Source organism: Sus scrofa, chromosome 18, assembly GCF_000003025.6.
Source record: "Sus scrofa isolate TJ Tabasco breed Duroc chromosome 18, Sscrofa11.1, whole genome shotgun sequence".
Classification (NCBI taxonomy): Eukaryota; Metazoa; Chordata; class Mammalia; order Artiodactyla; family Suidae; genus Sus; species Sus scrofa.
The window spans coordinates 11,770,647-11,794,413 of record NC_010460.4 but is presented as its reverse complement, the minus strand read 5'-3'; the positions used below and the strand labels follow the sequence as shown (position 1 = coordinate 11,794,413).

At 43.2% G+C, this 23,767-nt stretch overlaps 1 protein-coding gene across 10 annotated transcripts in view; it reads right to left on the bottom strand.

The window, feature by feature from the left end:
- Positions 1-23,767, bottom strand: part of DGKI (diacylglycerol kinase iota) — a 482,044-nt gene that overhangs the window by 392,685 nt on the left and 65,592 nt on the right. Inside the window, exon 1 of one of the 10 annotated variants that reach the window (XM_021079013.1) lies at positions 16,965-17,985. The exons of the other annotated variants lie outside the window; for them this stretch is intronic. Coding sequence (XP_020934672.1) covers positions 16,965-17,008 — 44 coding nt within the window. The 5' untranslated portion in view covers positions 17,009-17,985. Of the gene's footprint in view, positions 1-16,964; positions 17,986-23,767 lie in introns of those variants that run through there. 10 annotated transcript variants of the gene reach the window in all.

The following is a 23,767-nucleotide window of genomic DNA, read 5'->3' as shown; positions in this document are numbered from 1 at the left end:
CTACATGGAAAAGTACCACTCATGACAATAACAACCAGACACTGAAAATGGAAGTACCACACAAATTCTAGACACAGAGAGAGAAAGGAGCAAAAGGAGCCAGCAGGACTAAAGTTCACTGAGAACAATTTGGGTTAACAAAGAGAGGCTGATGCCTAGAAAAGTTCTTTGACAGGCCTGCTGAGGTTGGCAAATGCCATCCAGGGAGTGACCCGAAGAAGAAGGCTCCATGCTAAAGAGACCGTTCTTCTCCTGCCTTTCCCATCCTCTCCTTGCAGCCCTCATCCTCCAGGCTGGAGAAATGACTTTCCTCCTCTGGTCCAGGGCAATGCCCTTCTGGCTGCCCTGGACTCAACAACCTCCTGCCTCTTAGGGATCTTTTTGTCCCCAGTTTTATTGAGGTCTAATTGACAAGCAAAAATTGTAGATAGTTAAGGTGTACAACTTGATGTTTTAATATATGTAGACTTTGTGACATCATCATCATGATCGAGCTAATCAATGTATTTCTCAGCTCACATCATTACATTTTTCTTTCCTTCCTTTCATTCTTTTGTTCTTTTTTTTCCTTTTTCTTTTTTCTTTTTTTTTTTTTTTTTTTTTTTGCAGTGAGAACACTTCAGGATCTTAATCCAACCAAAATTTCCTCAGTCTCTTGAATCTTAAACCAATTTATCTTTCTTTACTCTTTCCCCTTAACATGTAAACACAATTTCCCACCTTAAAACAAAATGCCTTTGGACCCCATATTACCCTCTACTTACTGCCTACTGATCTCCCCTTTTGGAAGCTGTCTTCCCTTTTTGTCTCTATTTCTTGCCTTTTTTTTTTTTCTTTTTTTAGGGCAGCATCAGCGGAACATGGAGATTCCCAGGCTAGGGTCGAATCAGAGCTACAGCCGCTGGCCTACACCACAACACACAGCAACATGGGGTCTGAGCCACATCTGTGACCTACACCACAGCTTGCGGCAACACCAGATCCTTAACCCACTGAGCAAGGCCAGGGATCGAACCTGCGTCCTCATGGATACCAGTCAGAGCCATGTTTCCACTGAGCCACAACGGGAACTCCTATTTCCATTTCTTGCTTTGCAGTCAATCCACTGACAGTGGTTTCCTCCAGTACCGTGGCAGAGCCCAGGCTACTAAGAACTTCCCTGTTGTTAAATTCAGTAGACACTCTTTAGTCTTTTAGCCATGGCACTCCCTCATGTAAAAAACACAGGTAAAAAAACCAAAGTGATATCCATTTATAGAAAGCACTCAAAAAATTACCATTGACTAACATTATTACCTGGACCCCTTAGCAGCATTCAAGGCAGCTGTTAATCCTTCTTTTTTTTTTTTTCTGCTTTTCAGGGCCACACCTGCGGCATATGGAGGTTCCCAGGCTAGGGGTCGAATTGGAGCTACAACTGCCGGCCTACACCACAGCTCACGGCAATGCTGGATCCTTAACCCACTGAGCAAGGCCAGGGATTGAACCTGCGTCCTCATGGTTACTAGTCAGATTTGTTTCCACTGAGCCACAATGGGAACTCCTGTTAATTCTCTTCTTGAAACCCTCTACCACTTTCTCCTCCTTTCCCCACGTGCCCTCCCAGTCAGGCTCCTTTGTGAATAGCTCACCAGCTTTCCAGATAGACTATGTCAGAGCTCTGCTCCTCTGACTGGAAGCACGCTCCCTAGGCAATCTCAGCTACAGCCGAGATAGTTTTAGCAACCACCATGCACGAGAGACCATCAGATCTTCACATTCAGTTGAACTTCTCTGCTAGACGCCAGCCCATATATCTAGCAGTTGGATATCTCCACTTAGATGTGTCAAAGGCAGCTTGAATTCAGTGTGACCCAAGCAGAACCCTCCATCTGTGTATTCTGTCCCAGTGAATGGTACCACTTGGTAAGCCAAGCCAGAAAAATGGTTTTCACCATCCCTTATATCCAGGTAATGACCAAATCCAATAAGCTTACTTCAGACTCCTGCAAGCCCATCTAAACTGTCTACTATTAACAGCTTTTTCTAGGCACGCATTATTTCAGGCCTAGGTTATCAAAAGTATTTACCCCTCTCAAATCATGCCTTACACTGCTGCCAGAACAACCCATTTTAATGCCAACAGCATCAGGTTTCTTCTTTGTATTAAATCTTACCATTTGCAGCAACATGGATGGAACTAGAGACTCTCATACTGAGTGAAGCAAGTCAGAAAGAGAAAGACAAATACCATATGATATCACTTATATCTGGAACCTAACATACAGTACAAATGAACCCTTCCACAGAAAAAAGCTCATGGACTTGGAGAACAGACTTGTGGTTCCCAAGAGGGAGGGAGTGGGATGATCTGAGGGTCTGGGGTTAATAGATGCAAACTATTGCCTTTGGAGTGGATAAGCAATGAGATCGTGCTATACAGCACAGGGAACTACATCTAGTCACTTGCGATGGAGCAGGATAGAGGATAATGTGAGAAAAGAGTATATATACATATATATATATATAACTGGGTCACTTTACTGTACAGTAGAAATTGACAGAATGCTGTAAATCAACTATAATGGAAAAAATAAAAATTATAAAGTAAATAAATAAATAAATAAATCTTCAATCACTCATCATGGTCTGCAACAGTATTTCCCAAACTTAACTGTTGGTTTTTTTTAAAATACCTGCGTCACACTTTAACTGCTATCAGATTCTCCAAGAGAGGGGACCCGAGAGACAGTATTTTTAACAAGTTCCAGTTGATTCTCATGATCCAGAAGTTTGGGAAAGGCCGGCCTCCAAGATCAGAGAGTGTGTCCTTTGTGTTGTAACTATTCTCTTTAGAAAATTCTCTCACATTCCATAAGTCGGCAGCAGGGAGCAAAAGAGCGAGGAGAAGGCAAAACACACCTCTCTGTTCAGTCTCCTGCCACTGATGGCCTCTGTCCCCTGGTTTTCCGTGTCGTCTCACACCCGGTTCCTACAGCTCCTGGTCACTACACCATTATAAATGCTGCTCCTTGCAGGTGGAGCACCCTCAGCCCAACACTGATCACACAACTAACTTCTCCTCAATCTTCTAAACCGTTCAAACATCGCCTTCTCCAGGAGGCCTTCCTTGGTTCAATATTTCCCCCAGCCCCACACCACCCTAAGCCTCATAAAGTTCATTTCCTCTGTGCCCCTCCAGCATCCTGGCTCACTTCCCTGAAAGTGTCATTATAGGATGCTGTCAGCTTCTTGGTCTTCTTTCTTATAGGTGTCTATTTTCTAATCTCAGCACCTAGTCCACTTCCTGGCCACCAGAGAACTTTATATTATTGAGGGAGTGACAGAGAATGATCCCTGTGGGGTTTAGATTCATTGTCTCAACCATTCAGATCTCTGAAATCTTATCCCAACCAAGGTATTCATTATCCCTCCCAACTTCAGATCCCTTAAAATTTTGCTCTCCATGTTCTTTTTATCCTCATCTAAGTTATGATTTTAAAAGTCCCAATATATAGAGTCCACAGGAGAAATCTTCCTCCTGTGAGGTACTGGTTGTAAGGACCCTGAAGAAGTTGTGCAAATGGGGTGATGCTACCTGATCTTCCTCTCTATAGGTTCACATTTACTGATCTTGTCTAGGAAGCTTTGGGTGGAAAGTGACAACACAAATACCATCAAACGTCTTGCTGAAGCCCAGACATACCGTATCTGCTGTATTTGCTCTATTTAAGGCTTTGCAACTTTTAAATTTCCTGAAAAGAAATCATGCTCTGTGGGCAATACATTCTCACTGAGCCAGGGTTTGCATTGGGACCATTCTTTTCCTATCCAAGTATTCACAAAGTGCTTCATAACCTGCTCAAGATTTTTTTTTTTTTTTGGTGGTGTTTGTTTGTTTGTTTTGCTTTTTTGGGCCACACCGACAGCATATGGAAGCTCCCAGGTTAGGGGAGAATAGGAGTTACAGCTGCCTGCCTACACCACAGCCACAGCAATGCAGGATCCAAGCCACGTCTGCGACCTACATCATAGCTCAAGGCAACCCCAGATGCTTAATCCACTAGCATCCTCATGGATACTAGTCAGATTCATTTCCCTGGGCCACAATGGGAACTCCAAGACTGTTTTATGGAAATGATCACAGGCCCTCTCATAAATAGTCCTCCATTTTTCAAAACAGAGAAAACGCCTGCCTCGGCTTTCCAGCTCCTGTCCCATTTATTATCCATGACTCTCCAAAGATTCTAAACAGTAATTCAATAGTTTCTCTCTGTTCCCTAGAATGTAATTCATCCAGGCCACAAGGCTTGAATCATGTAGCTCAGGCCGGTGTTTGCTTACACCTTCCTCATCTGGAGAGAATTTGAAAAAACAAAACCAAAAAAACCTAGAACTAGCTTTCTTCTTTGGTTATTGAGAGTATATCCTAAAGTTAGGGGTATATCCTAAACGCCTGCAGTGTCCTTTAAAGATTTAGACAAATCAATCATCCATTGATTTTTTTTTCAAACACACACACAGATTGTGGAGTCAGAAAGACCAAAAGTAAGAATCTAAGTTTCACCACCTAGTGGCTTTGCACCCCTGGGCCAGACTATTACCCTCTATGAGCCTCAATTTCTTCAGTTTCAAAATAATGAGACCCATAATGCTATCTTTCAGAACAGCTTTAGGGCGTCAGCGAGTTAATTCCAAAGTACTTATAAAGGGTGCCTGCTACTGCAACTGCCATTAGGCTTTTTTTCAAGCTACATGAGTGATTTTTAGCATGTGATGCTTGAATGTGAAAGGGTCTAGAAGGAGGTCAGGAATCAAATGGCAGGAAGAATTAAACCAATCAAGCACAGGGATGCAGGACCTTCCCGTAAGAGCTGCTGAAAACCATCTATCCATAAATCTTACGCTGCGTACACGTTGATGTGAACTTGACCGTGTATGTCTGAAGAGGAAAGGAAGCCCCCATGAATCATGGGAAAGAGAAAAAAGAGAGAGCGAGAGAGACAATGACAGACAACCTAGAACAGAGTGAGGCACTGGCAGCAGCAGACCTGGCTGAGAGCTCTCAGAAAGGGCCTGGAGGTCGAGCCTTTAAGGAGCAGGTGAACCGCGTACAGTGTCCAGGCAGCAGACAAATCCTGTGGCAGCCAGTGCTTAGCAGGTGCAAGCCCCCCGGCTGTGGAGACCCCCCAACACTGTCCACCCAGGTCTGCAGGCATTCTAAGGAACATCTGGGATGGAAACACGCAAGTCATTCTTGGCTTTCAATTCCTTTTATGACTTTTGCTTCCTGTTTCAGGGTCTAGACACAGAAATAGCTGAAACGCATAGCAGTGCTTATTCAGATGCCCAGACCATCAACGACCTCACTTCTTAAGGGGCTCACGTCAGGCCTGGATGAGTTAAATTATGAAATATGGGAAGGACTCTGAGTCCTCAGGGAGTCAACATCTCGGCATCACTTGGGATGCACCCTTAATTCTTCAACCTTTCCATGTGTCTGTGGTTGTTGTGCTGAATTCAAGTTTCCAGGGAAAAAAAAATGCCACTTTTTTTTTTTTTTAGCCTTCTGAAATAGGAACTATATGATAATTAGTCTGGCAATTTTTATCTGCCTTTCATGGGGGAATTGCCAGTAAATTTAACCTTTTTTTCTAATCTCCTTTCACACTTCTTTCTTGCCTCCAAGAGAACATCCTTCCATTTGGAAAACTAAAAAGCAGAGAATTCTTAGGTCCAGGGTCCCCATTCTCATAGCGCAGACGTCTTCCTTCCTAAGAAGAGTCACTTTCCCAGGTGAAAAGGAAAACCAAGAGAGCATCATTTAGCATCTCCCTGTGAGGAGCCCCTAGACTGGGGGACCCCTACCTGTCACATGGTCAACTGGCCGGTTCCCCGGCGCAGCAGTGACTGGTCAGTGGGAGAGAGGTGGGAAGGGAGAGGAGGGCTCTTCCCTGACCTGCCTGGGTGTTTACTCCCCCCTCACAGCAAGAACACGGGCACCTACCCGTTGAAGAGGACCCACCCTGCCCTGTGTGAACCCCTGACACTACACACCGCGCCATCTGCTCCGGGTCCCCCAGAAGGGCTCCAGCCATCACTGAGCAATTGCCTATCCCTTGTGACAATGACAAAAGTGTGCTGTCATACCTCTGACCAGTAAGGACAGAGCAGTCTGGGCCTGAGAACAGAGCTCTAAATAAGTGACGGGCTGTCTAACTGCTTTGGCATTTGCTCTGTGTTTGTGTATCATGGAAACGTTTATTTCAAGCCTCTCAAGGTGCCAAGGGAACGGCTCCTGCGTTGACCTTGATGGGCTCCTACCAGAGAACCAGCAAATATTTATTAAATATTTGCGCATCCCGGATGTGAGAGGTGTCACTCTAGCACAGATCATCTTTCCTCCTGTGCCCTGCTCTGACCCAGAAGTCCAGGGCAGTATTCTGGGCATCAGTGTGTTTATGGAGCTCCCTGAAGGCACCTAGAATTATTGTTCCTGGTGAAGACACTCTGATACTTTAGCTTAGTTTCATAATTCAGAAGGAACTTTCTGCCCTCTTTTTGCCAAATACGTACATCTAAAAGAATATGGAGAGGCCCGGGATGGTTTCTGTTTAACTTGTTTCATATACCACCCCCAAAGCATCCCTTGTCCCAGTGGTTAGTAAAGTCTTAAAGGTCATTCAGTTCATTTCCACCCAAAGCAGACGTGCTGGTCCATAACAGACACACATCCAAGCTTTGCTGCAGTGCCTCCAAGGGCAGGTCATTTACAACCCAAAAGGCAGCTTTCCTTTCCAACAGTGTCTATGACAAGGACCATGTCCATGACCTCTCCTTCTGGTTTGCCTGGGGTGCCAGCGATGGCTGCGTTTTACACCCGTTGTCCTGGTGTATTTCATATGCCACTGTTTTGCTCTCAATGTCCTGGTTGGAAAGATAACAGAGTGCCCATATAATTCACCTACAGCCCAGGATAAACGTTAGGTTCCTTATCCTGGGATGCAACATGGTCACAATCCCTTCCCCTCCCGCCATCACCCAGCACTTCCGGTCACACACACCCCAACTCCCACCACACAGAAACGCTCTCCTCTCCCCATTTCACACACGTGGCCATGGAGACACAGGCAGTAACTTACCTAAAATTTTACAGCTAATAAGTCAAAGACATTTTCCACCTAAGTATCAGTTCCATCCAGGGATTCTCCTGAGACGCCACTTCCAGACCCTCAGGCCCTTGGCCAATGGCCCTTCTCTTGCAAACTCTTATTTTGCTCTGTCTAATAAAAGATACCCCAACAAACACGAGGTTTCAGGTACATCCAAGCATCGAAAGGGGTGTTACTTCTCAGGATCAATACATTACGGTTCCATTAATGCAGCTTTTTAGTTGCTGCCTCAGATTTAGCAGCTTATATTGAGCTTTTAGTCAAATAAAACCTAAATGTCTTTTCCCTACCAGAACTACTGCCAGTAGAATTTTTTTTCCCTCCCATCATTACCATTGATTTTTTTTTAACTCCCAAATAAGATTTTACATTTATCTCTTTAAAACGTCATCGGGTTATTTTTAACCCAGCATTCCAGCATATCCAGATCATTTTGCAACATGTTTTTGTCATTGATCACATTAGCCATTCTTTCCAGCTTTGTGTCCCTTACCAGTTTGATAAGCATGACTCCCGGGTCTTCTTCCAACCTGCTGGCAAGGTGACCGCCCCTGGCAAGTCTAAGAACTGGGAATCTCAAACCAACATCCCTGGTGGTGATGATGGAAAAATGTTACCGGAATCCGGGTTCTTGTTCACGGAGCCAAAGAGTGAACTTTGCGAACACACAGGCAACAAGCAGGCGAAGTCTTTCTTACAGGAAAGCAAATAGCTTCCAGAACAGCTGGGAGGGGGGAGACGAGTCCCCCTTTCTATTGTCCTATAGGGGTTTTTATTCCTTAAAGATGGGAGGGTAACCAATGTGGGGTCCAGAAAGATGTGGTTTTCTCCCAGTGGCCTTACCCAGTTACCTGTATCAGTCCTTGTTCAATAGGGGTCTTAGCGGTGGAAATGCCCCTTAAGTTTGATGGTGGCTTTGCTCTCTGCTTCCTTAGACTGAGAGTTACCATTCCTCTCATTCCTTTTCTATCAGTTGAGGAGTGGCTTAGAGATTAATGTCCACCTGGACAGCGGACATACAACAGGTGCACTCAACAAGGCCTGTGGGGATGTTACTCCCTGGAACCCTTTAGCCACAAATGTAAATCAATGACCATATCAAAGAATGCACTGAAGTCCATGCTCCTACACTAACTACCTGAGTTACTATCCTGCCTCAGTGGCATCTGTGTCTTGTCTGTGCCATCACAGTCTCCCAGTGGGCCTTGCTGCAGAAAGCACTCCCTGGACAGAGTTACAGCCATCCACCCCAGCCCCCTGCAATGAGATGTAAACGGTGGAGCTAAATCACACCATGGCTAAATGATTCAGCCAAGGAGTCCTCTGGCCTGGACCGAGTCTAAGGACCGGCAGAGCATGATACTGAGGTTTCCAGAAAAGGTCCTTCAGCCCCAAAGCAGTCCAGCCTTCCAACTGGCAAAGCAGAGAAAAGTCTTTATTGGAGTTTCATCCCCAAAGACTTCTTCTTATTCCTGAGCGAAGTTACACTTACACCTGAAGCTGCAATCAGGCATACAGAAAGAGTCTGATTCTCTAGGATACAGAAAGGCCTTCAGAGACTCCTCCTGAAAGGAAAATGCCAAGAGAAGTCTGGCTGAACAGGGGTTTCCCTGAAGGTCAGATCTAGTAGTTCCTGAATCCTGACAGTCCGTCTTTCTCATTTATAGATGACGACAGGAAGAAGAGAGGCTGGAGAGAGCCCTCGGGATTTATAATCCTGGCAGAGAAGGAAGAAAGGTATACCTCAGGGAGGCTCCAGCAGGAAGAGCAGTGAGCCACCGTGTTGTCTGAAACAATCACTGTGGGGTTCTCCCGCCCAACAGGAAAACAAGCAAACACATTTTTGCAACAGTGACGCAATCAGGCTTCCATTAAGTATGCTGTATTAACATGGTGTTTATCTCTGCTCTCTTCCCCAAGGTAGGGAGAGGGATTAAATTGAAAAAGGAAAATTCCACAAAGGAGACGTGGTAACAGTAAGAAGGAAATGTCAACAGTCTTCCAGAAGATGGACATTGAATAAACGAGTCCCTACTGACCTCTTAGAACAAAGTCAGCGAAAACCCTCAAAGGGCAGAGGCATGAAAAGAGGCCGATTTGCACAGCAGGCCCTCAGCGAGCCTGTGGTGTTGGCTACGTTAGTGCCACGGATGCCCTGCAAGGCAGAGAGGACCCCTCCCGACCCCCTCTCAGAATGAGACCACGCCTCCCCCATCAGGGAAGGAGAGATCTTTCCTTCCTCCCTCCCTCCCGCCCTTCCTTCCTTCCTTCCTTCTTTCTTTTTTCGTCTTTTTAGGGCTGTATCCACGGCACATGGATAGGGGTCCAATCGGAGCTACAGCTGCCGGCCTACACCACAGCCACAGCAACTTGGGATCTGAGCCACACCTTCGACCTGCACCACAGCTCATGGCAACCCAGATCCTTAACCCACTGGGTGAGGCCAGGGATGACCTGCATCTGCATGGATGCCAGTCAGATTCATTTCTGCTGAGCCCTGATGGACTCTGAGATCTTCTTTCTAAAGAAACTAAAAGGGGTGCTCAGGAATGAGGGGCACAAGTAGGGAGAGCTCGCGTGGATGCGCGGGTGGTGCAGTGGTAAACATAAGGCTGAAAACGAAGAACGGAATTTAAGCCAATGGCAGCAATGAGCTCTCTCTGTCCCTGCCCCCAGCTTGGCTCCTACAATACTGCAGCAGGCACCCGTCCCAGGAGCAAGTCTGGAAGATTCTATTCTGGATAATTTGACATGCCCATAAGAAAAGCTTCCAGATGAGGGTAACTAGGGATCCTCCAACTGACCAGATCTGCAGATCCCAGATCCCTGAGCAGTGAGACCTGCTGCCTGAAGAGCCGGGGCCCGCCTCAGAGTCTCAGAGCCTCACCGTCTACATGAACCGAGAGCCACACATCTCCTGACAAAGCCTCTGAGGTAAAGACAGAAAGACCAAAATGCACCATTAGGAAGAAGGAATTGAAACATAAACAAAGCAACCTGCCAAAAATAAGGAGCAGCTCTTAGGATTTGAAAACAGCACAGCATAAAAAAGTCAACAGGAGTTAAAAGATAAAGTTCAGGCAATTCCCCAGAGTGGAGGCCAAAAGATAATGAAGACATAAAGGTAAGAAAGTCAGAGAATCAATTCAGGGCATACAACTTCCAGGCAGTAGGGACTCCAAAAGGAAAAATATAAAATGATCATTGAAAAAAAAAATGATAGCAAATGAAAGAAAAAAAAAGCGATGTATACATACAGCTCCTCTATGAATAATATTTACAAAATCATAGCCGTTTAAAGAGTATTGTGGTTAAAAGCAGACTGGAGCACCATGTCTTTTGATTGGAAATCCGGCCCCACCAACTACTATCTGCATGACTTTGGAAAAGGTGATTTAACCTATGTCTCAGCGTCCACATCCGCACAATAGGAAAAATAACAACACCGCCTTGATACGGTTGTTATGAAGTTATGATGTCTAAAACTCTTTTAAGAGTGTCTCGGACCTAGAAGTACCCTCTGACATGTTAGCTATTATTTAAAATGTTATATGATGTTATAGCAGAAATAATCTCATCGCTACATTGAACCCAAAACTTTGACGTCAACATACGAGGATGAGAGAGGAAGCGGAAGCGTGTTGGATGGGACTCAGGGATGTCAGTCGACAACCTCACGCTTCGAAGAAAGAAGACAGTATTATAACATCATCTCCAAAGGGCAAATCAAGTCAGAGTCGCATAAACACAGCATCTGGAAATGAAGAGAGAAACAAACACCAGAAGGAACAGCTCAGAGAATGGACAGCTGCTGCCAGGGAGAGCGGGACGCAACAGTGGGGAGGCGAGAGTCACGTGAACATGAGTAGTTTATTTTCCCAACCATTTAAACACACACATATTTCAGTTACCTTATCACACGGAGCTGAAACCCCGAGCGGATGATAACAGATGACTCTCCCCAAGCCACTTCTTCAAAAGCTAAGCACTGACTCAGAGCAAAAAGAAAAAAACAATAACACCGAAACCATCCTTGCAGCTGCTGCAGACAAAAAGGAAGCCAAGGGCATGGTCCAGGGAAAGGTGACTTGACGGAGGGGGCAGCCCACCTCCCCCGCCCCCCCCCCAGCTCCCCCAGGGACCCTGAATTTCTCCCTCCCTCTGCAGACCCCACCTTGCATTTTTGTCTCGTCCTGTACCTCCCAAGCTCAACCTTTCTCGAGCCCCTCCTTTACGCGAAAGGACAAAAGAAATTGCTACGGCTTGATTGAATGGCTGTTAAATTGTGCTCGTCCATCTTTTGAGTTTTCTATTAAATGGTCCATATGGTGGTTTCATCAGAGAAACTAACTCTCGCAGAAAAGTACTTCTTCTGTAAGATGAAACGCGGGCACTCTGTATTCTCTGTGAGGGGCGCGCTGTCATAGAGGCGTCGGCAGCTGAAAATACCAGTCCCTGCAAAGAGGTTTCTGAAGAAGTCAGGAGGGAAAGAAAGGCAATTTTGTCTTCTCAAAAAATGGAAAGTGGGTCAGGAAATTCTGAGAAAAGGCAGCATTTGTGCACAGGGATTCATCATTCTGATGACAGGACCCTACTACATGATAATAATCACGCTTCCGGCTTCCGCCACTTTCGAGGGGAAAATCCAGAGCAAATGTAGGAGAAGCCAGAGCAGGAAACACAGCAGCTCCACTGCGGCGCAGGCAGAATCCAGCTGTGGCAGGTGAGGGCAAAGTTCTGCAGAAAGATTTTGACCCCAAATGTACCCGAATATTTGGAGCTAAAGTAAAAGTTATCTCAACTAAAGAACTAAAGTGAGCTGTAATTAGTCCTACAGACTTGTGGTTGCCAAGGGAGCAGGAGGGTGGGGGAGGGAGAGACTGGGAGTTTGGGGTTCACAAATGCAAACTACTATACAGAGACTGGACAAACAACAGGGATAGCACAGGGAACTACGTTCAACATCCCGTGATGAGCCATAATAGGAAAGACGATGAAAAAGAAGATATATATACATATCTGAATCGCTTTGCTGTACAGCAGAAATTAACACAACATTGCAAATCAACTAGATTTTAGTAAAATTAATTTTTAAAAAAAGAATTGTCCTGGAGTTCCCCTGTTGGTGAGTGGATTAAAGGATCTAGCACAGGTTGCAGCCTCAGCTTGGATTCAATCCCTGGCCCGGGAACTTCCATATGCTGTGGGTACAGCCATCAAAAAAAAAAAAAAAAAATTGGTCTAATCAGTCAGTGAAGATAAAAGCAGTACCAGTTGATAATAATTAAATATTCATTTTAAAAAGTCATTATCCCCAAGTGGATTTTAATAATATATTTTAGGATTTTTTTCTTTTCGGGACCACACCTGCAGCATACAAAAGTTTCCAGGCTAGGGATCAAATCAGAACCACAGCTGCTGGGCTACACCACAGCCATGGCAACACCAGATCAAAGATACATCTGCAGTCTACATGGCTGCTCACGGCAGCACCAGGTCCTTAACCCACTGAGCAAGGCCAGGGATTGAACCTGTATCCTCATGGACGCTATGTCAGGTTCTTAACCTGCTGAGCCACAACACAAACTCCTATTTTAAGAGGTTTTTAAGGTTTGTTTATTTACATACAGTCTTGAAGTGAACTGATAAGAGACAGTGACCTACCTCATTTATTTAAGGCAATCCTTGAATGAAATATGTGGAGGTTAAATCTATACGATCATCAACATTCATTTTGGTATAATTCTGCATTTTATTCCCAATCTGAGTTTATGTTTTATCTTTGAAGTCATGTTCATTTTTTTACACAAATCACACACTTTCTAAATCGCTAATATTCACTGACTAGTTCGTGAAAAAAAGATTTCTATCACATGATATGTACCACACTTTCTACAGATGGTTTTGGTGCTGTGGAAATCACAAACCCATAAAATTAAGTAGCCAAAGAGTTTTTTTGGGTACAAATCTAAGTACATATTCTCTTGAACAAGACAAAGGAATAAGACATTACAAAACATGAGTCTTCATGTCAGTGATATTTTAATGATACAGTGCAGTGATATTTTAACAATCAAAATAACTTGGAACACGCTGACAATATGCAGAGTGGAGCTGCTTTGGCTCTTTGAGGAAAATGGGGCCCCATTAACCACTAAACAATGTGACAGATTTACTCAAATATGTCTACCAGACCCTGGATGCGTCTGGAAACTTTGTCAGTAAAAACCGGAAGGACTTAGGGCCTGAGATAGATGCTCGCCTTGGCTCCAACTCAAGTTGGAAAACACCTAATAGTAAGACGGCATTGTTCTTGGGTGCACCAGGATCATTGGAAGGCAGTGAAAACCTCTCACTGCGGACATAGGAATTGGCAGCTGTGGGCTTAAGGGGATAGAGAATGTTCTAGTACCTGTACAGCTTTATTCCAATGTATGATTTAGGTCCACTCTACACTATTGGGCACTCTTGCCCAGAGAGAAAGTAACAAAATAAAACTCATGACTAGTTGTATGCCTCTCCTTCTAGAATTTCTATGTGGGGGAAATTAAGATAAAATCTCACCTACTCTTTTCCCACTAAAACCAAAACTGCGACCCTTAGAACGCTGTTGAGACACACTCATCATAAAGAGAAAAATTAAAAATAAAAGTATGGGAGTTCCCGTTGTGGCTCAGCCATTAACGAATCCAACTAGGAACCATGAGGTTGAGGGTTCGATCACTGGCCTTGCTCAGTGGGTTGAGGATCTGGCGTTGCCGTGAGCTGTGATGTGGTTGTGGATTCGGCTCAGATCCCACGTTGCTGTGGCTCTGGCGTAGGCTGGCAGCTACAGCTCTGATTCGACCCCTAGCCTGGGAGCCTCCATATGCCGAGGGAATGGCCCAAGAAATGGCAAAAAGACCAAAAAAATAATTAATTAATTAAATAAAATACAATAAAAGATGAATAGAATATCTGGGGAGGAAGATACTTCACTCCATGGCTACCTCTTTCTAAGCCAGCATCATATTATTCAAAAAGCTTTGATCTGGTCTCTCCGACCAGACTATGAATTTCCAGGCAACAGCTAGTCCTTATTCCTCCCTGAGCTGAAATGACCAGCACAACACCTGGCACAAGGCACACAACAGATTTAACTTAAAACTGAGCTGGATCCATCGTGCGCAGTGGTAACGAATCGACTAGAACCATGAGGCGGTTCGTCCCTGCCTGCTCAGTGGTAACGATCCGGCGTGCGTGAGCTGTGTAGGTCGCAGACGCGGCCGGATCTGCGTTGCTGGTTTGGCGTAGGGTGGCTACAGCTCGATTAGACCCTAGCCTGGAACTCATATGCCGGGAGGCCAAAATACAACAAAAAAAAAAAAAAAAAAAAAAAAAAAAAAAAAATTGAACTGAGCCTACTTAAGGAGGATCTAAAAAAAAAAAAAAAATCAATGTAATGCATACATCTGACTTTTTAAAAGGAGAAAACATGAGGGATGGTTTAAAAAGAACAGCCCAGTCCCGATTGGTTTCTGGTTCTACTCCCCAGAGGCAACCACTGCTAATGATGAGAATGTTTTTAAGGTTTCATCACATTTATTGCTAATGCAAAAAATAGAAGGGAAAAAAGAATGCCAGTTTCAAATTATTCATGTCTCTTTGCTTAAACAGGTCCCCAATATTTGGAAACACGGCTGGCAGCGATTCCAAGTAGCTATATTCATACATTCAACAAACATAGATTGTTTGCATTGAAGTGGTGGCATTTCTGTTTTCATACTTTAATCAGTAAAGACCAGCTTTCCTCCCCGCTTAGGATGAAGAAGCCATAAGTCTGCCACCCTAAACTAGTGGGGCCAGAGCACATCAGAACTAGACAACGAGGGGGCGAGAGAGGCAGGGGAAGTCAGTGTCACAAGGGGGTAAAATGCCCAGAGTTAATGTCACAGGCTGGGGACAATCACCAGTTGCAGAGATGCCCTCCCCGGTTTGCTTTCTCTCATCAGACGCCATTCTGTGCGAGACGGGGCCCATGGGGCAATTGCATTAAACCCCATTTTCCATCCACAAACTCTGTCTATGGCAGCAGCTCCCCGTCCTAGGGAACTGTCCTCTTATTTTGAACCAGTGAAATAATCTGCAAAATCCCTGGGAATTATTTATAATGGGATTTCTCTTATATTAGCAAAAACAAATAGCATAAAATGATGCCACATTTATAGCACATAATGGTAGGAAACACTCTGCAAAGACATGACAATTTGGGAAAATCCCCACTCTGATCGGAGTGAATAAATATGATTAACTTGCAGAGAAGATGCTATTAGGCCCTTTGCCAAAGGAACAGATTACTGCTTTAGAGAGTCAGCCTGCAGAGGTGACCTGACCCCTAGGAAATGCTGAAGCCCTGAAATGGGGACCCTGAGGGGGCCTCCATGGACCCAAGGGAGCACACAGGAACTGAGAAGCAAGAGATTGTTCCGGAAGCTGGGCTGAATGGGTGTCTGTTAGAGACCTGTTCAAAAACATTCTGTTGACAGAATCCAGACTGAATTCTTCAAGATCGCCTTCTACCCAAACTAGGGAGAAACCTGAGGCCCAGAGAGAAAAACGAATAAATGATGACAATCAGTCAAGGAACAAGAGAAATAGAGAAACTGACGTTTTCCAAATGCTTCATGTGAGCAGAGGTTTTTACAAAGTTAATCTGAATTAATCCGCACTCCAGTACTAACCTGCAGGCATTATCTCCATTGCCTGGATGAGGACACTGAGGCTTACAGAGGCTCTATCACCTGCTAAGGACCACAGAAGTAATACAGTGCCTGCAACCCAAGACTGTGTAACTCTAAATCCAGATTCTTTCTATCACGACGGGTAAGTATCTAGAGAGTGAGAAAAACCATGCAATCAAAACGCATAGACATTATACATGTAATAGCTACGAGGTTTATCAACGAGTAAGCAAGACTGCCTCCATGAGACTTAACCAAACTTTCTTCACTCACTTAAGCTTATATTTTCTTAACTAGGTACCTTTAAATATTTCCTGGGTGACTAATTTGGGCCAATGTTTTAACATACTACTAGAGTCTGGAAAAAGGATCGTTGATACTCAACCGGAATTTTAGTTCCAGGAAATGACCGTTGCTTTACATAGGATTCGGTAACAAGAACACATCTGTGAATAAGTTGCTTAGTGCCTCCTGCTATCATTTAATCAGAGCAGTTATAACACATGCTTCTCTACCCCTTAAGAGACACAAAGATGAATTTCCTAACATCAGAAAGTAATTATTACTTTACAAAAGGCAACTTCCACTTTTCATGAAAACAAAATGGTGAAGCACACAAAGCATTTGATAGAGGCCGGTATGTGGACTGCAACTCACCCACATCTAAACTCTCCAACAGATTCACTATTGCATCAAAAAGAATTTATGGTCATAGTTTGAGCAACAAGAAAAGCACCTTCAAAACACGTTCACTGTTTAAAAGGAAGAATCGTTTTCCCTCCGATTTTCCAAACTGCTTTTGTAAAAATCCGACTTGGAAATCGGTGAGTCAAATGGAGAGTTTTCTCAGAAAGTTACATGTTTGTCAAAATGGGTGAAACTGGAATCTTCAATGCAATTCCCACTACATCAAATCTTCGACTCTGGAGGATTTCTCTCCCCCGCTGTAAATAAAATTAAACTGTTCCCCCTTCATGTACATGAATATAATCAAACTGCACCTGCTTTCCTGTCGCCTGTCCATGTGTCCACGACACATATTTACCATCCCCTCCCTCCCCCGCACCCAATAAAAAATAAAATGGAACTCAACCTTCCCCCCATCCAGGGGTGTTTTTCTTTCCAGCGGTCCCACATGTCTGACGGAATTGCTGACAGCAGCCGGGTGCTCTCAGGTCACCTTTAGCAAATGCCACCTCCTCCAAAAAGATCACCTGATTGGCGGGGGCCCATGGCTGTCGGGTAGACCAGCAGCTCCACCTGGCTCGTTCCCCCTCTTCTCTTCCTACCCGCCTTGTGCTAAGTAAGGTCCTAGGTGAAAAGGAGGTGGGATGCGCCTAATAAGAGGATGAGAAGGACGAGCGAGCGTCAAGATTTCTGTGATGTCACAGGAGCGTTATGAGCAGCTGCTCACCATTTCCATTTCTGAAAAGACGTGAAAATTCTTCATTTGCCATCAAAGTCTATAAGCTAGTCTCACTCAAGTCTTTCCATTCAGCAGTTTTTCCAGGCAGGTCTCCGCACACAGCTTTTTTTAACACCACGAAGCTGACTCAGACGCACAGGCAGAAGTCCTCTGACTCACTTCTTGCTTCGATCTTCCTCTCTTTTCTGTTTGGTTTTGTTTTGTTTTTTTTTTTTTTTTGATTTTGTTTTTGTTTTTGTTTTTGAACTCCTTGGCTCCTGGAAATGCATGCTCCACTAAGGATTAGTTTTTCTCATCTCAGTGGGGAAAACCAGGTGAACCATCCAACAGGGTAGTCTGTGGTCAGAAAACAGCAAATGCCAAGTATCCTTGGGAGGAAATGAGGAAACAATAATACTCAAGGAATTTTCAGAAAGTGCGATAGACAGACACTCATTCCAGGCAGAGACATATGGACCGTTCTCTAGATCTGCCGTCTTTCCTCTTCTCCCTCGCTTTCTACCCAGGTACCTCTGCCATTCTTATTTCTTGCCTACCCAACTGTGCCTTTGATTTGAGGGTGGGGAGTGTAGAGATGCTCTTTTTGTTTTTTCTTTTTCTTTTGTCGTTTTAGGGCTGCACCCAAGGCAGACAGAAGTTCCCAGGCTAAGGGTTGAACCAGAGCTACAGCTACCAGCCTACATCACAGCCTCAGCAATGCCAGATCCGAGCCATGTCTGTGACCTACACCACAACTCACAGCAACACTGGATCCTTAACCCACTGAGCGAGGCCAGGGGTCAGACCTGCATCTTCATGGATACTGGTCGGGTTCATTACCACTGAGTCACGACAGAACCTCCCTAGATGCTTGTGTACACACATATCCACATCCAATAAATGGTATGTACGGGATTGATAAACATTTTACATACCAGTACAGCCATATCCTTTGTTAAACTATTTAAAGACTTCAATATTGATGGGGAAAGAGACATCCTCTGCTTATTAAGTCCACAAACCATTCAATGACACTGTCCAGTGGGGACCTCAGAGGCGGGGGACTGGACTAGGAAGTAAGCTGGTGCAGAGGCACCTGTAGCCTGGGACAGTACAGCAGACAGCCTCCAGGGGGCACTTCACCAGGAGCCAAAGCATCACACTGGCTCACCAGGTCCATGCACTGAGGTGTGTGCCCAGCTACCTTCTGGCTGTAACCAAACCCTGGGTTCAATGGCCTGACACTCATCCATGCAGTAAATGAATGGCAGAATAAGATGTTTTCTGTTTCAAACCACGCACAAAGGAAAGACTGACTATGATTTCAAAAATTAAGCATCTCTTGAAGCTTTAAAATACATGGCCAGCATATGGCACAGGGAACACTGATGGAAGTTTGACCATAGCTGCTGTTGCTGTTGCCAGACACAGGGCTACCCCTTAGCTAGAGACAGCTAGAGACAGCTGCACCATGACAACTAGACATCAATAAGTGCTTTGGAAATTATTAGAATGATTTGATGAATGATTTGCCCCTGAACTTATATCACTTGGTAGGCACTTGGTTTATTCAGAGATAGAACATATTTTTAAGTGATGAATTATATATTTACTTATATTTCCGTGTTAGTGGGTGAATATTTTCATCATCTTGCTATATGTAAGCATGTGTGTGCCCTCACAGATGCTCAGAAAATTATGAAAGGACACCCAATGCAGCAAAAGTGAGGTTACCTTTAAGGGTGGGGAATGAGGTGCTTCAGGAGCAGGTGTGCTGAAAGGAGAAACTTTCAATTTCATTTATTTATTTATTTATTGTCTTTTTAGGGCCGCACCCAAGGCATATGGAGATTCCTAGGCTAGGGGTCCAATCGCAGCTGCAGCCACTGACCTACACCACAGCCACAGCAACACCAGATCCAAGCTGCATCTGCAACCTACACCACAGCTCACGGCCACACCGGATCCTTAACCCAGTAATGGAGGCCAGGGATCAAACCCGCAACCTCATGGTTCCGAGTCGGATTCGTTTCCACTGAGCCACGACGGGAACTCCAGAAACTTTCAATTTTTATACCATATTATCTATTCTATATGAAGAATGCATTTATTATTTTTACAATAAAATGTTACAAAAAAAGAGTGTATACCCATGTAGACACTTCCGAACATGCACTCAACTAATCCAGAGGAATTTAGCAAAGGAAGTAGATTATCAATCTTAAAGAATCTTAAGGAATGATAAAAGGAGAGGGTCATGTGAGAAAAGAGAGGCATTTGAGGCGTGAGGAGGACTGCAGGGAGGCCTGAAGCAGAAGTGAAATGAACATAGTAAGGTAATGCTTCACTGATTAATCTAAGGGAAGAAGGAGAAATAGAAGAGAAAAGGGGGTAATAATGAAATAATCATTAATTGCAAGAAAAAAACCTTTGAGAAACTGGGAAAACTTTTGAATTTAGTTGCCTGCAAGGTAATAATATGGAAGACTGTGGCAACATAAAAATTTCTTTAAGTAGAAAAGGCACTGTCTGCTCACCAACAATGACTTACATGGAAACAGTTTTGGGTTGGGGTGGGGGGGTTGATTTACTTTATTTTAGAAGCTTCACCATCCTTTTGACAGTAGCTGACAAAGCCAATCATTGGAAGTGGATTTTCATTTGGGATTCCACCAAAAAAGAATCCCTGTAAAAAGCAAGTAATAGCTACCTGATTATGGAGAAGAAAGAAAGAAGGAAGGAAAGGGAGGGAGGAAGGAAGGAAGAACGAGAAAGGGAGAAAGAAAGAGAGGAAGAAGGGAGAAAGAAAGGAAGGGAGAGAGAAGGAAGGAAATAAAGAGAGAAAGGAATAAGAAAAAGAGAGAGAGAAAACGGAAGAAAAGGAGAACGTTGGTTAACATGCAAGCGTGCAAGGATTTTGGGTCCCTGTGTCTGGCAACACAACAGCAGCTATGGTCAAACTTCCATCAGTGTTCCCTGTGCCATATGCTGGCCGAGTATTTTAAAGCTTCAAGAGATGCTTAATTTTCTTTTTTTTCCCACTGTACAGCAAGGGGGTCAGGTTATCCTTACATGTATACATTACAATTACATTTTTTCCCCACCCTTTGTTCTGTTGCAACATGAGTATCTAGACATAGTTCTCAATGCTATTCAGCAGGATCTCCTTGTAAATCTATTCTAAGTTGTGTCTGATGAGCCCAAGCTCCCGAACTCTCCCACTCCCTCCCCCTCCCATCAGGCAGCCACAAGTCTCTTCTCCAAGTCCATGATTTTCTTTTCTGAGGAGATGTTCATTTGTGCTGGATATTAGATTCCAGTTATCAGTGATATCATATGGTATTCGTCTTTGTCTTTCTGGCTCATTTCACTCAGGATGAGATTCTCTAGTTCCATCCATGTTGCTGCAAATGGTATTATGGCATTCTTTTTTATGGCTGAGTAGTATTCCATTGTGTATATATACCACATCTTCTGAATCCAATCATCTGTCGATGGACATTTGGGTTGTTTCCATGTCCTGGCTATTGTGAATAGTGCTGCAATGAAATGCGGGTGCATGTGTCTCTTTTAAGTAGAGTTTTGTCCGGATAGATGCCCAAGAGTGGGATTGCAGGGTCATATGGAAGTTCTATGTATAGATTTCTAAGGTATCTCCAAACTGTTCTCCATAGTGGCTGTACCAGTTGACATTCCCACCAGCAGTGCAGGAGGGTTCCCTTTTCTCCACAGCCCCTCCAGCACTTGTTATTTGTGGATTTATTAATGATGGCCATTCTGACTGGTGTGAGGTGATAAGAGATGCTTAATTTTTGAAATCATAGTCAGTCTTTCCTTTGTGTCCACAAAACTTTAAGTCACATCTCGAAATCTTTGCATCATGGGCTCTTTATTTTGTCACTGCTTTCGATTCATAGATGTCCTTTATTCTCTTTAAAGGACTATATATATACATATATATGTGTGTGTGTATATATAGATATACATAACATATATATGTGTGTGTGTATATAACATATATATATAAAGGACTATATATATGTGTATATATACATATATATGTGGGACTATATATATACATACACTATATATATGTATATATATACATACACTATATATGTACATACACTATATATATATGTATACACACACACACATCTTAATATTTTCTGAGGCCCCTAGGCTTCACTCTGGATGATTGAGGCATTTCCATAGTCCTTCCTTTATCTTGTTAATTTCATATTGGCAATAAAATATCTAGGGCCATGAATAAGAGGACTAAGGGAAAATATTTTAGGATGGTCAGGTACCTACAATTTACAATTTGCATTTATAATGCAACCATAATTTGACTCTAAAGTCCATCCATGCTCCTTTCTTTCCTTCAGCAAGAATATGTAAGGTGATGGCTAATCAAAGGTAAGGAAGACACAGACCCTTCTCTAAAGGAACTCACAGCCTCAATACTTAAAAGAACAAGTAAGTGATTAAATAATTAAATACAAGTTGATAAGCTCTATGATACTAATAGATAGCAAGAGCAATGGGGAAATAAGAAAGCATGAGTAACACAATTTGGGAAGTTTCCCCTAAGGTTGATGCTTTGAGCTGACTTTTGAAGGATCTTAGGAGTTAGTCAGGCTACAAAGGAGGAGGAGGCATTTCGGAAAGAGACCATGATATGTACAAAAAAGGGAGATCTTCCAGGGAAGGCTGTGTCTTGGAAATGCCAAATGGCTCAGTAAAGCCAATGAGCACATGGGATCACAGTATGGAAAATCTAGAAAAAGAAGATGGGAAATCAATTAGGAACAACAAAAGCAAGGAGGAGTCACTGATGGGCTTTTAAATCAGGGAATGGTTTGCTCACGTTTGCACTGTCCAAAGAGCTCTCTGGGGACCATGGAGAGATGGATGAGAGGAGGTGAAAGAGGAGGCAAGGAAATCACTGGTAGTTGGAGGAGATTTTTGTCTTTTACTAACAGCAGAGCACCTTGATCATAACAACTATTCCACAAATAACAGTGATAAAATCCGGGAAATTTTTTTTTTTTTTTTTTTTTTTTAGCTACTAAAAGCACTGAAAAGTGACCAAGGTCAGGCAAAAACTGGAGCAGAGGTTACCATTAAAAGGCAAACTGCAGTGGATGAAATTTGCAAGTGTGCAAATTTTTGCCTGAGAGGCTTCCCAATCCGCTGGTCACTGGGACCGCAGAAAGTCTAAGCCTCCTTACTTGACCAGGATGTCAGATGATTTCAGGGAAGGCAGAACTGCCAGAAAGTTACAGGGAAATATCAGAAGGGAGGAAGACACAAAGGAGGCAAACACTAAAATCGGCAAATAAAATCTCCCCAAATCCCTGGCTAACCAATAAACTATGCATGCAAATTAACCCGTCGACTCAATGCAACCCAATCAGAATCCCAGCAGGGTTTTATAAATAAAAACTGACATGCTGATTGTAAAATCTGATTTGAAATGTAAAGGATATAGACTACTAAAACAATCTTGAGAAAAGAACAAAGATGGAAACTTACAGTACATGATTTCAAGACTTACCTTTAATCTAGAGCTTGAAATTAGCGCAAAGATAGACAAATAGATCAACAGAACAGAACAAAGTCCAGGAGTCGATCCACAATCACTAGGCAATTGGTTTATGACAAAGTAACCAAAGCAATTCAATAAAGTAAGGAGACTCTTTTCAACAGCTTCTGCTGGAACAACTAGATATCCATTTGGAAAAAAAAAAAAAAGAACCTCAACCTCATCTCATTCTATGCACAAACATTAATTAAAGATGGTTCATATATAAAAATGTGAAAGGTAAGATATAAAGCTTTTTAGAAGAAAACATAAGAGAGTATCTTCTGATCTAGGGATGGGGTAAGGATTTCTCAGATGGAAACAGAACACAATACCGTAAAATACCATAAAAGCAATACTGTAAATACCACACCATAAAAGAAAAATGCAAATTTCCACTTAACAAAAATAACATTAGGAAAGCTAATAGGTATGTACCAGACTGGGAGAAAATATTCACTAAATATATATGTGACGAAGGATTTATATCTAGAATTTTTAATCCTATAACTCACTAATAAAAAAATCTTTAACAAAATAGGTATAAAAAAAAAGGTTGGCTAAACACTTCACAAAACAAAATATGTGACTGTCAAATGAGAAATAATGCTTTGTATCATTAGTCATCAGGAAAATGCAAAATAAAACCACACTGAGAAATCATTATGCACCCACCAAAACAGCCAGATTTAAACACTGACAATACAAATGTTAGTGAGGATGTGAACACTAGAAAGTTCATGCCTTGCTAGTGGTGAGTGAAATGGAACTTTTGGAAAAGATCTAGCAGTTGTTTTATAAAAGTCAACACAACCTACCTACCCTTCAACCCCACTGCTAGGTTTTTATCCAAGAGTAATGAAAACATATGCCCTCAAAATGACTTCAAGAATGTTTAAAGCAG